Genomic DNA, 22,335 nt, shown 5'->3' on the forward strand with positions numbered 1-22,335 from the left:
TGGCCAATGTCAGACTTTTCCAATGATGATGTAATTAGCGGCCCATTCCACATTTTTGAATGCACTTGCTAAACGATCCTTTCTGATGTATTTTTCATGAAGCATCGCACTGCACAAAATAAAATTTTCTTGGATGCATTGCCTTCTACTCAATACTTTTTAATACTGCTTGCCTCATTATTAACACACTATTTTGAATAAGGTCATAACGAATTTTTTTAATTTCCCCAGAATCCAATTTCCAGTGTCTTGTGGCCTAATTTCCATTGTATACATTATTATACTTTGCCTACGAGGCTATCAACATATTCCGCACACAACAGAAGAGAGAGGTGTAAATTGAAAAACAAACAAACAATTAAGATACCAAAGAGAAAAGGGGGAAAGATAAAGGATAAAATGGATGTCAAGGGGGTTTGGAAGGAAGAAAGAGAAAGCAGAACTAAGGTTGCAGGATTTTAGGGGTAAAAGGAGGACGTTTGAGGCTTAAAAGAAAGGAGGTTTTTGGAGCGGGGTCAAAAATAAATCTGCTATTTTTGTGTACCTAATATGTAGATACCGTTTACGCAGGCTGCGACCTTTTACATGACATGTCAGGCAGGAGTTCTTGAAGCAAGCATGCAACATGAACACAGGGAAATGGCAGGTACAGGATAAACATCATCATTTGAGAAGTTAAATTGAGGGACTCGGCTCACAGAAATTAAATTCACATCGGACCAAACTTTACTGTCTTATAATGTTGGAGTCAAGTCTTGATAAGAACAGTGTGTCAGACAATGTGAAAAAGATAACAGCACAGGTGAAAAAGAAGAAGCAAAAGCCATATTCAAGCCGAGGCAGTAAGCGCAGGAAGCGAATATGGAGCTCGTTGATACCTGAGTGGGGAGCCTTTTGGTGTGGCGATGCCATAGCCTTTGGAGTCCAAGTTTCCTCCAACCTTCATGGTGTCGCAAGGCTTGCGCTGTTCAATATACTCATTCATCGTCGATTCGAGCAGGAATGCATACTTTCCCTTGGACTTGCGCACACGTGCCACACCTTCAGGTATTTTCTTTGTAAACACTGAAGGCTCTGCAGACTTCATGTATGACCACATCTTCTCATAAACGGCAATTCCAGAGCGCTGGGAGACAGTCATGTGACAGAGTATTGAATCAAAAACAAATGTGAAGGATTGTGAAACAGATTAACAATACTTGCTTACTGAACTTTGGATTCCTCTTTCTCAAACACTGACCCCAAGATAGTGGGACAAAAAGCTCGTTTACGCAACGTCTTCGAGGCCACTTAGGACTGGGTTGTCGGTGATCGTGAAAGCGCATTTGGTGTTCACACAATCCCTGGCACCAATAAATAATACATCACACATTTTTTAACCTGTGACATCATGCACTAAACTGATGATGTACAGACTCATCCCTTCAGAGCAAAAGCAACAGCTGCTCCTGCAAGGTTTGCCAAAACCTGTACAAACTTTTCACCGGCACAGACTTGGGAAATAGCGACGTTTTTTTTTCTCCTTCATCTCCGAAATCAAGTTGCACGATGACGACACCATAATGATGTCGAATGGTCACTAGTACACAGCCTGAACCAGCCGCAGTAGAATTGGTATTTGAGCGGGTGACATGTCACTCAATGCCCCACCCATGACTTGCTTTGTGAACACAACTTCACGTAGCCCTGCCTGGTCCCAAGTGGCCTCCAAAACGTGGTGCAAATGAGCCTAAGCAAATAAGAGGTCGAGAAGCTGCAGATAGCATGATTGAGTGGAAAGAATTTCAAAGAAACAATACATTGGACAAGACAGGGCAGTATGCTGCCATCTTGAAAAACTGGTAGCTTTCAATATACCAACATCTTGAATAATAGAAAGGTAGTTGGTGTAAAGCCATCTTAGATTAATGGAAGTCTTTCCTTGAAAAATCGGAACTATTCAGTCGATAAGGTCTTTGGCTGTACCTCAATGGAGTACTGCTCTCCTGTATGTTCTGGCGCCACAGTATCACATCAGTCTCTCCTGGATTCTGTGGAATCTAAAGTTCTCAACATTATTGGAATCTCCCGTGATGAGGCTGAAGCACAAAGCCAAAGCGTGCTGCTCACACATCACAGGAAGGTCAGTGACATCTGTTGTTTACCGCTTCCCCTCTGGTCTGGTCTCAGTCCTCCGACCCTCCTCAGCTCCTCCGGGATGCACCCATTTTTCCCATCACCCCTCATTAAATCCAGTCCTTATTAAATTCCCAAAAGTCAAACTTACTGCACACCTCCACTTTTTTATTCCTCCTTTCTCCCGTTTGTGCAACTGCCTTGCTGAGGCTGTTCAATCCTACTCTTTCGTACAGCGTTTCAAGCAGGCAGTACACCACCATCTCATGTCACCTCGCATCTATACCCACAATAATTTCTACTTATACCGACCCTACCTAACCCAACCCTCTTACTTACAGGTTACCGTTTCCTCCCCTCTTTGTTCTCCTCTTTTTCTGTTTGTTCATTCCTTTGCTTATCGAGCCAGACTCGGTGGGGTAATGGTTGTTCTGAGACTGGGAGAGTGGTTATTTGAATCCCAGCCAAGTTATACAGAAGAACAGAAATGGTAGGTGTTGCTTCCTTGCTTGATACTTAGTATTTAAAAAGGATATAGCACGGACAAACAAGCACAGGTTGGCAACCATTGTGCTTGATGAACCTATAATGGCTTCCTTCGTTGAAGTTCCTTGTAAGGAACTTTTATTATTGTGTCCAACTGTTGCCCAACTGTCAGTTCATTGCCTTTTTATCCTCGGTCTCCTCGCTCTACCATGAGCCTTAATCTTGTATGAAAAAGTGTCAACTTCACAAAATCCTCACCTTAAAAGAAACGAAAAGAAAAAACAACCACAATAACATACAGCAAAACCAAACACGGAAGAGATTAAGTTTGTTGCGACGCCAACAGGCCTAATGACCTGGGGGGCACCAACCAATGCATGTGGGATAAACCAGAGGAAATCCATTTATCGCATTGGATTGTTGGCAATTTCATCATACACCAATGAGTAACAAATTGATAATATCACTAATCATGCTGTAGGGAGCCTATCAAGCATGGCAAGCATGTAGTGCCATAGATTGAATGAGTTGTAATATAGCAATTACTAGGCCAAATCGACAGATAAAAGAATACAGTCAGATAAGGTTAACTAAGCTTACACCGAGTGTGAAAACACATGTGAAGTTGTCAAAATGAATGAACCATCAACGTCAATCGAACCACATCCAAAAGCATCGTCGTTTTAATGTATGTCAATGTGGTGGTGAGAGAGGCCAACTGCCACCTGGTGTCACGGGCAATGATCGTTGGGCAGAAGAAGTGACAGTCGGTTTGCAATCCTGACAGCACAAGACAATGAGAGAGCAGCGAAGTCTCTCGGAAATGTGGTGCAATTCTACAAGAAAAAAACCGAGATGATGGTATCTTTGATGAGTGGATGCAGTTGCGAGCTCTTCCCCAAGGATCATCCAGAAAAGCCATCGAACACCACAGGACATTCTCACAACCATACACATCAACAACCTCGAAAGAGCATTCCAGAATGCCTTAATTGCTTTGTGGATCTATTTGACAATGCCGTTGTTCAAATGAGGTGATGAAAAACCATCGAGTAAAAATGAAGGGCATCAAGAGATCTCTACTGGACAATATGGGCCGAGACAGGCTGAGCTGAGCAACACGATGCTGCTCAACGCCGAGCAAGAAGTAGTGAATATATTGACCTTTCCAGGTTTATTGGTTTATTCGCTTCCACCAAGTCACGTTGAGGAATCTTGTGATTGTATGAACGACGACTCTAATTGTGTTAGTATGACACTAACTTTGTGGTCGATTGTGCACATCAAAAAATTTCGGCTTGCCAGACGTGTTCTTACTTAAAAAGATCAGTTCAGTTGCAACAGATCCATAAGCAGCTCAATCCGCATCTGAGCATTAAAGCATATCACCTGCACCAAAAAGTATCTTTCAAACCACAAAGTCATCAGAAAGTTTTATGTTGCTCGTGTGACTTAAAGGTGTGGGAGCTTGGAGCTGTGGGAACAATAGAATAATACCAGGAAATTGTGCATTTTTATAATAGACCATCAAGCGACGCTTACACAAGTTTCAATGTCGAATAAACAAATGAATTGAAGTGGTTGAATAAATGAGTTAGTTGCTGAAATTAAAATATATTTTTAGAGGAAACCAGGGCTCCAATCCTCAATAGAAATACGTTCAACGACAAAAGTATTGGCAAGCAATGAAATGCATCTGGCCTCTCACCCGAAAGAAATCCTTGGTAGATCCGGATTGGACGGTGCCGTAAGCTATCTCCGTCTGCTTGGCCAGGTCCTCAGCTCCCTCGATGGGAGAAACCATGCGTTCCACGGTCAGAAAGGCTGCGAGATTTGCAGTATATGAAGAGATGATAATAAGAGTGAAGAACCACCATACACCACCGACAATGCGCCCTGACAGTGATCTGCACACCACACCAACAAACTTTTCATAATATGACGTTTCATCAAATGCAAACAAATAAGAGTATCCACACCTTCATAGAAAATTATTTTTAACCAAAATGTCTCACATCTAAGAAGTTTCACATGACATTATATTCAATAGGAGAAAAAGGGTGGCCTTGTCACCTTAACACTGATCTAAAGCTCATTGTCGAGCCTGTACATAAACCACATGCAGGTAAAGGACATGAGTAAACATTCAGTGTACCTTAATGTGAATTACAAGAATATTAGTAGACAATGGATTCAAATATATATATATATTATATATATATATATATATATATATATATATATATATATATATATTATATGTGGTTTGAACCTGGATTCTAGGCATCATGACCCAGTGGCTCCCATGGGAATGTTAAACAGACCAACCCAATACCACCAACTTGGAAGAGAAAAATAGCAAAAAAAAGATGTTCAAAATCTATAAGTATATACTGGTAAAGAGGAGCCAACCCAAACTAACATCGACTAATGGATCATAAACATTTAAAAAAAAAAGAGAAGGCCAATGGGTGCAAGCACACTGAAATTGTTTTTCTACATTCTGACAGCTGCACCCAGAAAGGATTGGAGGCACCTCTTATCATCGCAATGGATCGAGATGTCTCAACAATCATTGTGATCATCATCTTCTTCTTCTTCTTCTTCTTCTTCTTCTTCTTCTTCTTCTTCTTTTATGGCCACAATATTTCCCATGTTCTTGTGGGGTTGGCCGGAGGATGATTTTCATTGGCCGAAGGATCAAAGTCTTTCACAAACTGGCTGGCCAGGCCTGATGCTCGACTAAACAGTTAGGGTAGGAATTTGTAATCGGTTCATAGTGCCGGCGATAGATCAGTCTTCACGATGGACTCAAAACTCAAACCCAGGTTAGACAGCTTACAGTCGAGTGTGCGTACCTCGAGGTCATCTGCCAGGCCAAATAATTATGATCCAGGGCCAAAAGAATATTGTTGTGGAGCCGGGTGTCGGCGGCGAGCATGACCGCGAGATGGAGCACTAGAGTCGGCTCCACCGAACACCCGGAATCTAGATCGTGCTTCTCGGAAACTCCGAAAGGCACGGGTCCCTTACAGGACCGTGGTCGCCAATATTTCGACGGCGTGAGGTAGGGTCCACTTGTCAAACTCCAATTTATCTAAGTACTCACGCCGTCCAACTACCGGGGAAACCACACCCTCGGCCGACTCTGTCCGATCGGAGTCGCGGGTAACGGCTCGGATCCGGTGTAACAGAGCGAGTTACCAGAGCCGCCAGACCAAATGCACAATTTACCGCTTCCCAATTTCACAACATGCACCGTGCTAAGCCAATGAAAGAAGCACAGAAATGAGCTGATACATTTAACAAGAGGCGTATTTATTTTACAATAGGGGGAATGGGAACACAAAGAGCAGAGTTATCGCGACTATAACGAATGCAAAGTACAATGAACACAGGCACTCAACAGTTTCTACTTATAGACGGGGTCCAAGGACACACATACGCACACACAAATACCCAAAAGAAGATGGACCTCAACGGTCTTTATTGAAGGATCCCAGCTCGAGGGAAGATGAGCTGGAAACTAGAGCTATCTTGGACCTGTCCACCTCGTGTGGTCTTCGACGTCCTGGACCGGCGGGACTCGAACCCGCAACCACGATGCCACTCCAAGTACCCGGGACGGAGGATGAAGGGCGGACGCCAACCAGCACGAGCGCGGACGAGGCAGCGAGCGCCAGCAGGCAAGGCCAGGCGATCCAGGGCGATCCGGCAGACCAAAACCAACTCTTCACCAGTCGGATCGCGCCGAACAATTATTCACTCCTTCTCTAGAGGGGAGGAGCTGCCTCCTCCGACCTGCTCTCCCTCACTGGACAGTTTTGGCGTGCAAATGCGCTCATCGCCCCCATGATTGGCCAAAAGGGGCACCAAGTCCGCTTATTGGACCGGGGGGGGGGGCGTGGCGTGCGTCACGACGGACCGCCCTCAAACAGGAAGAGGAGTAACATTGTCCTGCGTTGGCTCTCATTGGCCGACCGACGGAAAACTCGCTCGCATCTCTCTGATTGGGCGAGAGAGACGCCAAGTCCTTCTTGAACTCTGCCCACCGAGAGCGTTAATGGCGTCAGGATGGAGCGAAGGTGTTGTTATTGTTGTAAGTGATGTAAAAATGTAAAAGAAAACCCTGACTATCAAAATAACTCTGCAGCGCACGTACAATTAATTCCCATTAGACTAGGGACGGGACCCAAACTAAAAACACGTACTTACCGATATAACTGATCTATAGGGACTCTGGCTGTTGTGTGCAGTAAGGTTCCAAATTCGTAACACTACCCCCTCCCCTTTTTAGACTCGTCACGAGTCGTCAAATTTGCGTGTGACCAGCATGTGTAAGTTTTCCCCGAGTACATTTTACCTTCGGATCCCTGAGTGCGACTTTTTTTCCATTCATGTCCCAAAAAGAAATAGCCTAGTGCGCTGTGTAACTCAACTAACAGATCTCACAGACGACTTAACTACATTACCGGCACTAAGACAGACACACAGGTGGGTTAATAACTTATTTACAATCTTCACTAATATTTACACTAACCATGGCCCAGGACCTGTCATTTGTGGGATAAAAAGCACAACAAAGTCAACAATTCTGCGGCTCAAACGAAGTCTCTGGCACAGGAGAATGGATGGGGATGGACTGGATGCAATACAAATGAACGCACAGGCTGCTCAATGCAGTCCCATTGATGTGGCTGCCTGCAGGGCAGTCCTTGCAAAACACTGGCGATGGTCCTGGCGCACATGGTGATGGTGAACACAGGGGAAATGCAAACAGGGGTAGCAGGCATGGGATCATGGCAAAGGCAGGCAACAAAGGCATGGCAAGGCAGATGCGGACCAGCAGCTGTAGCACAACAGGCCGGCATGTGAAGCTGGCCAGCCTCTGGTCTCATTCCGTGAGGTTGTGTGAAGGGAGTGCGGTGGTGCCGGCCGCTCCGAAAGCGGGCTCGGACCTACCCTACTGTCTCCCCCAACCTATCGCCTTTGCCTGTCTCTGTCCATACCCACTCCCTTAGTTTGCAACAAGAAAACAACAAAATTTAGCCCCTTTTTATTTCATTTTATTTTTTTCTTATAATTGCATCTCCCTAACCCCCTTTCTGTCTTTGTCCGGCTCACCTATCCTGTCAATCAACTCCCAACCCCTACGTTCCTATTTTGGAGAGGAATAGGGAAGAGGCTAACGTCCTGTTTCGAGGCCCAAACAAAGCCTCAGAATGGCCTCCCACATAGTTCAGCCATCTTACCAAGGTGGGTCCAGCGGCCTACGGAGGGTGAAGGGATGGATGGTGCGAAGGGGTACATTTCCTAACTATCCGAGCATTTATTAACTTTAAAATACCCCAGGGCTTTTCAAAAAGCCTGTCACTTTAAACTATAGGTTCTAACAACCATGATTCCCGTCGCCTGTGTTGGTGTCCATTATAAATTTGGGCCTTGCCACAAAGATTTTCACTCGTGCCCTTGCACAATTTCATGGCTGGGCAGCGTGGCTCACATGGCAGGGATTCCCCCTCTGCCGAATCTCCAACTATGGCACCCCCGGGCCCTGAGGCTGTTTCCGAGCCTTCCTGCTCCCTATGAACGTGGGAGGTTGCCCTCCCTGGCATTGCCCCCCCCTCCAATGCCCACGTGGAATTTTGGCGCTCCGGGTCCCTTTCCGAGGGTGGCCCGTGGCCACGACACTATTCCGGTCCTTTGGACCCTTGGCTTACTCTGGCCGACTGTCCGGTGCCCGGGGTGCCCTCTACTCAATACTCATCTTTCAACAGCCACGCTCTCAGCCGGTCCATGGACTCCTGCACCCCTCCAAATGGGTTTCGTGCCTTCATACACCACCAGCACAGAACGACCTCCTTTTGGTAAATTTAACAAACATTACACTGACCCACGGGGTCACTTGGGTGGGTTTCACTCCTCCCCCCACTCATTCATTCGCACCATGCATTCCACATTCGTTCCATTCATTCACTCAGGCCCGCTGACCCACACTCATTCATTGTAAACTATTTCCATTTTCCAATTCACTCCACACTCTACCTATGTTCCCCTAACTATCTTGTGCTCCCTCGTCGTCCCTTTAACTAATGCACGTCCATTTAATCTACGTAGCTAAGCTACGACCCCACTACACATTCCATGTCCGTCCATGTCTCCCAAAATCCATTTCCCATTCTAAATCTGAACTAAATACCCACTAACTAGTCCACGGGCCCCATGGAGGACGGTTCATGCTCCCATGAGGCCAGTCTATCTAAGCTAAACCCATCCCGCTAATGAATGCTTCTTTGCCCAAACACCGGGCTGTGTACTTGGAGCGAGGGTGTTTTTTTTCTTGCACCGCCAAGGCGGCGGTCTACAGCTTGCCCGTTCATCCCTTCCATCGGGCGATACGTGCAACCATGACGTCACCCTGCCAATTGCACCGAGCGCTCGCTTTCGAGGGGTCCGCCATGCGAACTGACATGCGCCACTCGCCCGTAACTCACGCCGATGATGTCACTCGCACACCGAACCTGCGCGGTTTCCGGTGTAGGCCAGCCCGAGTGTATCGTCCTGGGAACCCGCTCCACATTTTCCGCGAACAGAACACACGGCACGCAGCATGGGGAGCTTCGCACATGCGCTCACATGTAGACCCGTCCGTTCCAAATTCATACCACGCTCACCTACATTTTCGCCGTCCGCGTGGCCGGCTCGTGTCCGACGTGGAACGTTTCTGGGCCGGATCGCGAATACGTGCGTGTGCAGGCCATGCGCGAAATGCGCCATGGACCTCGTACGCGCCATCGCGCGAACCCGGCGCAGTAGCCAAATTAACCCTTTGTGGCCTATTTAGCTCGCCACTCATGTGTCCCGTCTGGGTCAGTCCATGTACCAATTCCTCGCATGCACTAACGCACGCCATGACACTCGCATTCTGCACACCTCTTGACACACATTTTGACACACTCATACACTTCAACACCCACTCCGGGACAATCACATCGGGGATTCGCGTTTCCACAAGAAATCCCGGGGTTTCCATACCACCCAAGCTCCGCGTGCACTCATTCGCATCGCTCACCCGCTCAACCTCGCATGGCCCAACCGGACTCACCTCACCGCGATCTGCTTCGAGAGAGCTTACCATCTCCCCCTGTTCCTGAGGGAGGTTAACCTGATGCTCAAACCAGGTCACGAGACATTCCCCATGCTGAACCTCATTGTCCCCCACTATCCCTACCTGTGTGTGCTCGTTTTTAATTTCATAATCCTGCATCTCCCTTTGTGTCTCTGTAAATTTTTCCGTCGTCCCTTTTAATTCTGTGATGTCGCTCGTCCCCTCGTGTCTCACCCTACACATTTCCCCAATTATTGTCGTGGTGTCGCTCGTCCCCTCGACCTAACCCATCTCCATCGCGGGCCGGACACATTTTGTACTCCCTCCTGACTTGATCGTTTCGCCACGTGGTGCCGCCATTTTCTTGCCCACGTCCGCATTTCGCCACTCACCTCCTTCAAGTTTGCCCTCATTGCCTCTTGCCCTGCCTAGAGGCTAAACCCCATGCTCTGCATGGGGTTCGCTGCGTTCGCATATCACCCCCCCCCCCCAGTGCCTGCATGTTCACCTCCATTTTGGCATCTATCCGTTACATATCGCGCGCGTTCGCTTCCATTTTGGCATCTATCCGTTACATATCGCGCGCGTTCGCCTCCATTTTGCGCTCCAAACCCTGCTTCATGTCATCCATTTTCTGCGTCAAAATTTCCAACAGCTGGCTCATGTCAAATGACGGAGCCGATCCGCCATGATGGTGGGCGGAAACGGCCGGGATCGGGGAGAAAAGTTGATGGGGGGCGGAGGGCGGGGGGGGTGGTGTCATACGCTGCCCCTGCCACTCCTAATATCCCTTCTGGGTTTGGCTGCGGGGAAAGTTCTTGCACAGGGGTGGTGTCCTGGACCATGGGTTCGTCTAACACTACATCTACCTCTAAACCCACCTGCTTCAGCCCATCTTGTTTCGCCATGTTGCGTGTTGAGAATAAAATTTTAAATGCTCGTAATTTGGGGGAAATGGGGTTTGCTCCCAACACCCCTGATCCTAATCCCGTGAATTTTGTGGAGGCGGTGGGGCCGAATCGCACTCCTGATCACCGATTGTTGTGGAGCCGGGTGTCGGCGGCGAGCACGACCGCTAGATGGAACAGTAGAGTCGGCTCCACCGAACACCTGGAATCTAGATGGTGCTCCTCGGAGAACTCCAAAAGGCACGGGTCCCTTATAGGACCGTGAATCGCCAATAATTCGGCCGTGTGGAATAGGGTTAATTACCAACTTCAATATACCTAAGTATCCACGCAGCAAAGCTACCGGGGAATTCACACCCTCGGCAGGCCTCGAGTGGAACGAGCCGTTATCGTGCTCAAACCGTGCGTAACCCGAGCGGATGGTTACCAAGACCCGTCCGTCCAACTGCACAATTTACCGTTTCCCAATTTCCCAACATGCACCGTGTTAGCTAAGCCAATGAAAGAAGCACAGAAACGAGCTGATACATTTAACAAGAGGGGTATATATATTTTACAATGGGGGGAATGGGACACACAAAGAGCAGAGTTATCGCGACTATAACGAATGCAATGTACAATGAACACAGGCACTTAACAGTTTCTACTTATAGACGGGGCCCAAGGACACACACACGCACACACAAATACCCAAAAGAAGATGGACCTCAATGGTCATAATTGAAGGTTCCCAGCTCGAGGGAAGATGACCTGGAAACCAGAGCTATCTTGGGCCTGTCCACCTCGTCTGGTCTTCGACGCCTGGACCGGTGGGACTCGAACCCGCAACCACGATGCCACTCCAAGCACCCGGGATGGAGGATGAAGGGCGGTCGCCAACCAGCGCGAGCGTGGATGAGGCAGCGAGCGCCAGCAGGCAAGGCCAGGCAATCCGGGGCGATCTGGCAGACCAAAACCAACTCTTCATCAGTCGGATCATGCCGAACGATTATTCACTCCTTCTCGAGAGGGGAGGGGCCGCCTCCTCCGACCCGCTCTCCCTCACTGGACGGTTTTGGCGCGCAAATGTACTCGTCGCCCCCGTGATTGGCCAAAAGGGGCGCCAAGTCCGCTGATTGGACCGGGGGGGGGGGGGCGTGGCGGGCATCACGGCGGACCGCCCCTCAAACAGGAAGAGGAGTAACATTGTCCTGCATTGGCTCTCATTGGCCGACCGACGGCAAACTTGCTCGCATCTCTCTGATTGGGCGAGAGAGACGCCAAGTCCTTCTTGAACTCCGCCCACCGCGAGTGTTGTGGCGTCAGGATGGAGCGAAGGTGTTATTGTTGCAAGTGATGTAAAAATGTAAAAGAAAACCCTGACTATCAAAATAACTCCGCAGCGCACGTACAATTAATTCCCATTACACTAGGGACGGGACCCAAACTAAAAACACGTACTTACCGATATAACTGATCTATAGGGACTCTGGCTGTTGTGTGCAGTAAGGTTCCAAATTCGTAACAATATATTTTAGAAACTACTCATGTTATGTCATTTTAAAAATCCTAAACGAGGCACAGCTCTGATGGATGCCATGATAAAAAGGAGCAGTCCAATACTATTCTCCTCTGTGCTGTCGAAGGTTCAAATCCCGACCCAGCTAAAACATGTCATCCTGGTGTTTCACGGGCAGGGTGATTCATCAATGTGTGTGCCATCCCTCGGATGGGCTTTAAACTGTGTGTCCCATCTGCCGGCATTAGTTGGTGGACATTAAAGATCCCAAGGTGTCCTTCGCAAAGAGTAGGCGAGCTATCGCCGGCACCGTGAACAAATTAGAAATTCCTGCGCTAACCTAAAGGGGCACTGCATCAGTAGCAAAGTGGCAACCCCAGCAAATGATACTACCTGCAACCATGTGCTGCATATGAAAGATGAAGAAGAAGAAGAAAAACAAATCAAATACTAGAAGAGAGAACAACATGTCGACAAAGGATCAGCATAAATCAGAAGCTAGTAGAAGTTCATGGAAAGACAAAATAACTTTGAAGATTAACAAGTTTAATATTTTGTGAAGAGGACAAACCAACAGTAAGTTTAAAAAAAATTAAGTACGCAGAATAAAAACGAAGAGCAATAAGTGGACAAAAATCACAAACATATGAGTAATATCAGAGTTCCCCCCACGATGCCATTCCATGCTTGAAAAATTGGAAAAGAAAACAAAGGCAACAAAAGCATCCCATAATTAATTATTCAAATGACCAGCTGGAGTGCTGGACCGATAGACAATCCATCACAAAGCAAAACAGTTATAAAACTTTCTATCACCTGAACTCACAACAGAAAATCCATGGTCTTCCACCAATACCAATCGAGTGAAAACCATGTTTTGTGTTCAGATGTAACAAGCACCAGGAGCATGGAGGTACGTGATCATACCTGGGTGAGATGTCACATCCCTGTCGCATAAACGCTCCCAAGGAAAACCACAGGGAGTTGAAGATCCCAAACTCATTTGCAGTTGAAGGCGGCGGGGGTAGAAGAGTGCCAGTTCCTGGACCACCGCTCATTTCCGGTGGGGTGAGTAGCAACGTCTGAGTGGGCACAGACCCCGGCGGTGGCATTGTAGGAGGGCCGGACGCGAGCGGAAGAGCATCCTCGGGCAGTAGGGCAGTCATATTTGGTGGCGGTTGCGGCGCGGCCGGGTCACCACGCCATTCATAAGGACTGAATCGGCTGACAAGGAATAGCACCACACTGACACCAATGTACGCAAACACGATGCACATCCAGATTTCATAGGCGAGTGGGTCGAGGAAAGAGAACACCCCAGGCTTAGACTTTTGAGGCTTCTTGATCATGATCGAGATCCCCAAGGTCATAAATGGCTTGGAAAAGTCGATAACCTCTTCACGCACGAGGGTGATGGTCAGAGGGGCAACTGCGATGTCTGCCTTCTATGGAGATGGTATAGGGAAAACAAACACCTAATAATTATTTATTGATGACTTCGACCTCAGGTTTAACTCACAGAAGGTGGCATCTATATATCACATGTGTAACGATGGTGGAGCTTCCCCTCATACATGCCACATTCCAATTTATCCCCCTCCTCAATAACTAACCTCTACCAGCGATACATTTCTCTACTATCCTCCCAGTCTCGCTTCCTTTTTCCAAAAAATAAATACCCCCATGGTACAAAGTATACGTACTGTAGTTGACTTTTTAGACAACCTCGTCGCTTACTGTGAAGTGAAGTGCAAAGCAGTATACTGTCGGATTCTGCTATTCGCGGGAGATGCACATTCCTGGAAAATGCCGCGACTGTTGAAGCCACGAATGTCAGGGCATTGTTTCAATGGGAAAAAGGGGGATAGGTTCCCAGCGGTTCGTGATTCATAATGGACAAAATTTTTAAAATCCCATGAAAAACTGCGAATACACCCGCAAACCTCCCAAAGAAAAAAAACACGAAAATGCAAAAAAAAAAAAAATGCAAATACGCGAAGCATAGGGCACAAGTGGAGAAGCAAGTCACATTATATCAACCCCACACGGGGTCCACGAATAGCAAATCAGCGAATAGCGGGGCCAGATAGTACACCACTTTTAAACGATGTGCTTTTCATGTAAAGTACATTGAATGGAGAAATTGTCAATATTTAAAGACAAGTGTCATGAGAAAATAACAAATTCAGAAGCCGCATTGCAACCTGGTAAGTTGGGGTGAAACCTCTCCCCTCCCACTGCCTCTAACACCTCTGTTGACCTTCTCGGTCCTGGTTATACGTTCAGTTTCCTTAATGTCCAAATCAAAGAGCTTTCTGTGTGATTATTATAGTGGGCATTTACAATTGAAAAATGCTCAGTGTACTGAATAAAATAATGATGAAAATGTGTACGGTATATACAAGACGTAGTGTGTGCTCCAAAATAAGGACCAACTTTATGACCCATGTTTTGGGGATGTCGGATGAATTTTCTCACTCCAGAAATAAGTTCTCCCACGATGCCATTCCAGGTGTTATTTTCTGGGATTAGCTCTCCATAGCGTGAATCTGCCACTGGTTCCAGGTGGTAGTTGAGACCAACATGACGCAGGATCTCATTGGCTAGGTCAACGCAGTAGCCCTCATACCGCTCGTTACCTTCATAATGCTCGTAGTTCTTGCGCCTCATCACGTATGGTGCTTCCTGTGAATGATAATGTAATTTGGGCTCTGGTAAGTTTCACATTTCACCTTTTTAGCTCAACATCCTGGAGTTATTTTATTGATTTGTATGCAGCCTGTGGCTGCTGGGTTAGATCATTACTGGGGGTGCTGCTGATGCAATGCCCCTGTTACCAGTAAGCTGGTACTCATTTTGCTTTGCCGACTTCGGAAGGATTGCAGGCTGAGTCGACCCACCTGGTGTTAATTCAACGACACAATGGGGGCTTGAACTCAAGACCCTAAGATCTTAAGCCAGCCACCTCAACCGTGGAGCAAACATCAGGCTTATCCAGTAGTTAATGTTCAGCGCTGTCCATAATACCACAAAGATCAATGAACACCTCGCAGCGTATACCATTATGGTGGCCACGACAACCGTGCGGTTTGCAGTTGCAGATGTATCATTGGATGATGGGTCCTGAGACACCATCAACAGCCGATCATATTCGTTCCACTCACCAATCTGTAATGTGGGATTGAAGATGTACATATTAAAGAACATAAACGAAACATTGTCAAAGAGCAGATGCTCCGTTCATCGAAGGAAGCCATTTAGAGCAAGTTTGTGACCACACGATGTCACCCCAAAAGAGGTGTAACTTGCTTGTGTTTTATTTGAGGGGCATTTATGTGTAACTGATAGTTTGTATTCTGATTGTGATTGTGTATTTGCATAACCTTGTGAGAGCCACCAGGCCGCAGCTCCATGACTTGAAGTGTGTAGTTAACTCGGCGTCCATATCCATCAAACTGTACATTGGTCGTCAGCCCCTGCAGCTTCACCTGGAGCATACAAAGCGGCCTTACATATAAGCAAACACACCAACTGTTCCATGAAGGAAAACTATAATTTTAGCCAAACGACTTTGCAGATTATCACGGCGGTCTGATGCATGTACAAACCAAGAAAAAGAGCACTCAAAGATTGCAGACCATCGCCAGGACTCTTTTTGTGTGGTGTTCTGTACTGGTGTGTTACATAAAAGACATAATTAGAACTGCCACTTTATAACTGCTGGCAGTGATGACTGGGTACCAAGACGCCCCACTTTGATCGGACACCTGACCCTGGCCCATGACGTTTATTACTATTCAATTGAATTCAGAATGGGATTAAAATTAATTCAATGTAAATCAAATGAAAGTCTAAATAGGAACAGTCCTGCATTGGAGTAATCAGAAGGAACCTAAACAAGGAAAAAGCAAACATGAAGTCATCAGGATGAACCTGGATAGGATTCAAATTTTAGCTGCTACTCTTGTACCCTCAAACTCATCCAGGCACAGCCCAATGAGCCTTATTCAAAACAAGAAAAAAATCAAAAAGAATCCAGACTCAAAAAATTTAATAATTCTGGCTGCCAGGCCATGCGTCCGATCAGATTGAAATTTAAAACATATCTTTACTATCACTATCAGATCATAATTTTGAAGTTTCACGCCGATTGATGAAGCCAATAAAGAGAATTAAAAAATATATTTTCCTTCAATCCAACATGGCTGCCAGACTATGTGACCTATCAATAATTTGTGAACACCCTGATATCCCGAAGGCTTGGGGAACATGTGTGAAGTTTCCCCTCAATCTGTCCAGTCGTTCTGGAGAAGAAGATTTAAAAAGATTTTGGGGTAAATCCAATATGGCTACCAAACCATGTGAACTGTGATATCATAGGTGGTAATGTTTTGTCCCTCATGAATAGGCGGTCATAGCCGTAAAGTTTGCCTCGATCTGTTCAGCCATTTCAGAGAAGAAGATTTTTGAAGGATTAAAAAAATAAAATATATATATATATATATATATATATATATATATATATATATATATATATATATATATATATATATATATATATATATATATGGCTGCAGAATCACGTGACTGATGGCATCATCATTTTTTTTCAGTCTATCAATTTATCCAAAGATGACCCTCAGAAATTTTCATATTGATCGGATGTAGCATTATACATGTGAAATAATGACGTCATAACGAAGGCACATATGACATGATACAAAATCACACTTATTCCCCATGTAGAATACTGTGCCAAGTTTCAATTTTTTTTCCACGGTGCGGTTTCAGCGATACTGAGTAAACCTGGTGTTGGCTTAGCAGTTAGGGTGGCTTGCTTGGGATTTTATAGTCCTAAGTTCAAACCCTGTTGGCCACTGAATGGATTTCAGACATTCAGACTGGGTGAGGTTGACTCAGCCTGTCATCCTTCGAAGGTTGGCAGAATGAGTATCAGTGTACTCGTATGGGGGCACAGCATCAGCAGTACATCCGCACCCCAACAAAATGATAGCTATCCCGCTGCCCAGCTGCCATAAGAAGGAGATGCATTGGTCAAATTTGTTTCCTTTTTTTCCAATATGGCTGCCACACCACATGACCTATGACATCATAATTATCATTAAAACATTCAACATGAGTAGTCACTCTGATTATGGAAATTTCCTGTCACTCTGACAAGCGGTTGCAGAGAAAAACCGTACTCATGTTCTGTGCGGACAAACAAACAAACAAATGAAAAATCACTCATAGAGTGACACTTGGCGAAATGGAACAGCACTCGGTTGAGCACATACCTCCGCCAGGCTGAACAGTTAACATTTTGTCTACCACCGATAGGTCGGATCTGAATCTGGACCTTAAGCAAAATCGAATCGGCTTGTTATTGTCACTTAACCAACTCGACCACCTCGTTTTGTCACAAGTCGTCCACAACTTTTGGAGATCTCATGTGATACATAGTTTTTGCCCCCATCTCTCAATGGTGAAGAATCACTTTAAAAATTCTCATATCCGGACCCGGATTCGAATATTCACCACAATCGAATCAACTCGTCCTTGTCGCACACCCAACATGCCCACCACGTTTCATCCAAATTCATTTGCAACTTTTTGAGATGTCATGCAATATCGTTTTTAGCCCCATCTCTCAATAGTGAAGAATCAGTTAAAAATGAAATAATTCTCATATCCAGATCTGCATTCGGATCTTCACTAAAATTGAATCAATTATTCTTGGTGGCACTCCCTACCTGTCCACCATGTTTCGTCGGAATCCATCCTTAAACTTTTGAGGTATTGTGCTATATATCGTTTTTGGCCCTATCTCTCAATGGTGAAGAATCACTTCAAAAATTTTCAGATCCGGATTCGGATATTCACCAAAATTGAGTGTTCCTGTCCTTTGTTGGTCACATACATACACAAAAAAATTCAGAACGATTGCTTGAAAACTGTGGCCAAAAATTGTGTGACAAACAGACAGACAGAAAAATGCTGCAGACCAACATACTTAGCAACAAAAAATTTTCACCAATGAGCAAACAGACAGACAGATAGACAAACGGACCCAAATCCAATACCCTCTTCTCTGGTGAGGGTAAACGTAGCACATGTGCAAGCAGGGGCAGAGTGGATGAAAACGGAACACCTGTTTGAGAGCCCGCTCAATTTCAAGACCTTGGTTCCATGGCACCGCAGGGTTCTCCAAGCAGTCTGGCACAACTCCTCTCCGCATGATGTCAGTGTTGGAGAGACGCAGACGGCGGAATGCATCGGCGAGAACCAGCACGGCATCGTATGTGAGAGCCGATGTATACTGGGGTGATAGCACATGGAGAGGGCCTTATGGTAAGTATAAATCTGTGGGTAGGGTGAGGAGGAAATTAAATGCATGATATTTACTTCCATGATAAAGGAATGGTTCGCTTGGCTGAATCCTGAAATGGCACTAAGGCGACCTGCTAAGACGGGAGCACGCATTTAATAAGCAATTACATCCAAAGAGTGAAAAGGTTCCAGCAGCTTTGGCTTTGTTAAATAATGTCATTACATTGATGATGTTGCATTTAACATCACATTACATTTATAATATAGCCTTGTTTAAAACATCCATGTGCACACAAACGTATGTAAGATTGTTGAATGATAACCTTATAATTTCACCATAAGTGGCAAAGCAGTGGATATGCAGAGGTATAGTTCAGGCTCTGTAACTGGTGTTAAGGTGGAAATCTCTCCGTCATGGCATGACTCACACATACGAACAAATCGCAATAGTCCAGGAGCCCAGAAGGTTTATTCAAGTGAAAAGCGCCGGAACGTTTGACCTCATGGGCTGATGGGGTCATCCACCGACATCACAAAAATGCATTGCTGCCGGGTCTGACCCGTGGCTTTCCCCCCAAAATCACTCAATTAGTGACACCATCACCGAAAAACCTAATTTCCTCAATATCTGGAAAAAAATATGCATGATAATATAACGAATAAGGTGTCTACACCTTTGTTTTCATGGTCAATCATTACACTGACACCCGCATTATTGCTAGAAAATGTATAGTTTACCGTGTAAATGTTTAGTTCACCCACTCAGTTCGCAACGCCATTGCGGAAAAACCCATTTTCATTAATATCTGAAAAACACTGCATGATAATATCACAAATAAGTGGCTGTACCCGTTTTTATGGTGAAATATTACAATGCCAACTCTAGTGCTTGAAAATGTTGAGTTCACCCTGCAAGTTGCCTACTGGAGTCGTACAATCTCTGTCTTTTGTTACAATGTGGCAAATAATGCATTGGTCTCTGTCCCTTTTTGTTATTTACAGATCATGGCAAATGATGCCCCTGTTTGTACAATTTGCAAAGAAAGAGGAGAAAAGAAACGTGCCCTGAAGAAGGAGAAGGCATCTCTCACAAAGAAACTTGAAAGCAGACAGGAAGTGTTTCTCGATGACAACAGTCTTCCCCCAATAACAGCCGCAGTGATTGATGGCGGTATTATCCTCCATGAAACCGTCCTGCAGCATAGCAAGTCCACATATGCAACCATAGCAAAGGATCTTTTGTCAAAAGTATGTTTGTATCGTGGGGAGCAAATCCATTTAATGCTCGACAAGTACCAGTCACCATCAATCAAAGATACCGAGCGAAACCTGTGTCGTTCAACTACTCCTCAATCATTCATCATTGCTGGACCTGACCAGGCTCAGCGACAGAGTGGCACAGAGTTATTCAAAAGTGGATCATTCAAGGAAGAGTTTGCCTGGTTGTAATGGAGGAATGGAAGAAGCTCCAATATGGTTCAATTATTGGAAGAAAAACACTGTATGTTTCACATGGTAGTGTGTGTATGGAGATGAAGAACAACGAGGATGATGTGCTGCAAATAGAGGAACCGAATCACCTCCAATGTCAACAGGAAGAAGCTGACACACTCATTTCCGTTCATGCAAACAACATTTCCACTGGTAACATTCTAGTAAGGTCCACTGATACGGACGTCTTCATCATTCTGCTTGGGCTTTCTGGAAGGTCGGAAGGGATCAACATCATTATGAACTATGGATCTGGCAACCACCGAAGGTACATTGATGTCACTAAACTAGCTGACATTATTGAGAAGAAACAGACTGGTATCACTGAAGCACTAATCGGCCTCCATGCCTTGACTGGTTGTGATTTCACATCGTGTTTCTACAGAAAGGGCAAAGTGAAGCCCTTCCAGTGGATGGATTCAGATGCAGCTCATGTGATGGCATTGCAATCTCGAACAGCTGAGGAGGTAGACATCCAAGCTGTTACATCCTTTGTCTGCATGCTGTATGGCTTCAGAACCTCTGACATTAATGAAGCCAGATACAAGGCGTTCATGCGAATGGGTGGTGGCGACGAAAAGGAGCCCCTTGCCAGAATAAAGAAGATAAACCGTGCCTCTCTTCCCCCGTGCGCCAAGACACTTGGTAATCACATGAAAAGGGCGCACTATGTGGCAATAATCTGGAAGAGAGCTGATCAGACAGATCCAACTGGTGGGGCGAGTCCGACAGACTATGGATGGAAGTTGTCTCAAAACTGCTTTGAACCAGACTGGTATCCAGGAAGTTCAGTTCCAGAGTCCCTCACAGCCCCACATGAGGATGATGGGGATGGCGTGGAAGATGATTCAGGAGATGAGGAAGAGTCAGATAATGATTGGAGTTAGGACAGTGATGAGAGTGACGAAAGTGATAGAGAAGACTTGTAATGCCAAGAGGACATCAAGTTAATTATGGGAACTGCACATTTGCAAGTTTTCCATATATCATTGTTCGGTAATGGCATCGCTTAATGAGCGGGTGGGCTACACATTTACATGGTAAACTAGAGGGGGAGCACTTGGTAGAGTGCAAAACCTCTGCCACCAATACTGCTGGGTCACTTAAGTGAACCTGATATCCTATTCATTGTAGGTCAAAATGGATCAGACTCTACTGAACCACGATTGAATGAACTAAACGAGATCGACGCGCATGTAGAAATGCCAAAAAAGAAAAAATCGAAATTTTTTTGAAAAAAAAAGTTGCAAAATTTCTGGGGTTTTTTTCTCTAACAAATTTTTTTTTTGGTTGGAAATCACTTAAAACATGTGGAAATGCAAAAACAAAAATTCAAATATTTTTTCAAAATAGCCGCCATAGCGGCCATATTGTACTTTGGACCAAGTCCAAAATGTAATGGCATGATCCTTGGACCATACCTAATCCCCTCACCAAGTTTCGTCGAAATCCGTCCAGGAATTTTTCCGTAATACTATTCACAAACAAACAAACAAACAAAAAAGACGGGTGAAAACAGTAACCTCCGTCCATCTTCGATGGCAGAGGTTAACTACACATTTCCCAATAATAACACAGGTGTCAGGGTAATGATTGACCATAAAAATATCGGTATAGACACCTTATTTGTGATATTATCACACACAGTTTTTCAGATAGTGAGGTTTCGGTAATGGCGTCGCAAATTTAGTGGATGAACCATGCATTTACGTGGTAAACTATACATTTCCTAGCAATATGCATAGCATCAGGGTAATGAGTGACCATGAAAACATAGGTATGGACACCATATTCATGATATTATCATGCATAGTTTGCTAGATATTGAGGAAATTAGGTTTTTCGGTAATGGCGTCACTAATTGAGTGGTTTGGGGGGGAAAGCCACGGGTCAGACCCGGCAGCAATGCATTTTTGTGATGTCGGTGGATGACCCCATCAGCCCATGAGGTCAAACGTTCTGGCGCTTTTCACTTGAATAAACCTTCTGGGCTCCTGGACTACACTAGTAGTAACTCAGTGGAATTAAAGTCGTTCAGTTGTTGGTTGGCAGGATAGCCTCAAGGTATGCACACTTGCCTCCAAGCTGTTTATCTTGGTTTCAAATTTCAGTCTGACTATAAACTGCCACCCTGGTGTTTCACAGACAGGGTAAGGTCTGAGTGTGTGTGCTGTCCCAAAAGGGATCTCCCGTCTACCGGCATTAATTGGTGGACGTACAAGATCCCACGGTGTCCTTGACGAAATGTCGGCGAGCTATCACTGGCACCCTGAACAAATTAAAAATTCCTGCTCTAACCTACAGTATATCGGGGGCACTGCATCAGCAGCACAGCTATGCCCCCAGCAGCCACGTGCTGTACACAAAAGAAGATTTAGTAGTGGCATCGCAAACATTCA

The 22,335-nt window shown here is 45.5% G+C and overlaps 1 protein-coding gene across 4 annotated transcripts in view; it reads right to left on the minus strand.

Annotated features, from left to right (window-relative positions):
* LOC147030824 (glutamate receptor 3-like) overlaps positions 1–22,335 on the minus strand; it is a 121,957-nt gene that overhangs the window by 30,559 nt on the left and 69,063 nt on the right. For all 4 annotated transcript variants that reach the window (XR_015056521.1, XM_085875325.1, XM_085875324.1 and 1 more), the window contains exons 7-13: positions 18,267–18,434; positions 15,499–15,603; positions 15,176–15,283; positions 14,594–14,800; positions 13,043–13,560; positions 4,310–4,508; positions 879–1,126 (exon numbers count right to left, since the gene is read on the minus strand). Coding sequence is in view for 3 of the 4 variants with exons in the window: in XM_085875325.1 (XP_085731451.1) it covers positions 879–1,126; positions 4,310–4,508; positions 13,043–13,560; positions 14,594–14,800; positions 15,176–15,283; positions 15,499–15,603; positions 18,267–18,434 (1,553 nt within the window). In the remaining variant the exon portion in view is untranslated. The remainder of the gene's footprint in view (positions 1–878; positions 1,127–4,309; positions 4,509–13,042; positions 13,561–14,593; positions 14,801–15,175; positions 15,284–15,498; positions 15,604–18,266; positions 18,435–22,335) is intronic.

The sequence above is a fragment of the Eptatretus burgeri genome, chromosome 3, assembly GCF_056783735.1.
Source record: "Eptatretus burgeri isolate ZD-2024b chromosome 3, Ebu_testis_v1, whole genome shotgun sequence".
Classification (NCBI taxonomy): Eukaryota; Metazoa; Chordata; class Myxini; order Myxiniformes; family Myxinidae; genus Eptatretus; species Eptatretus burgeri.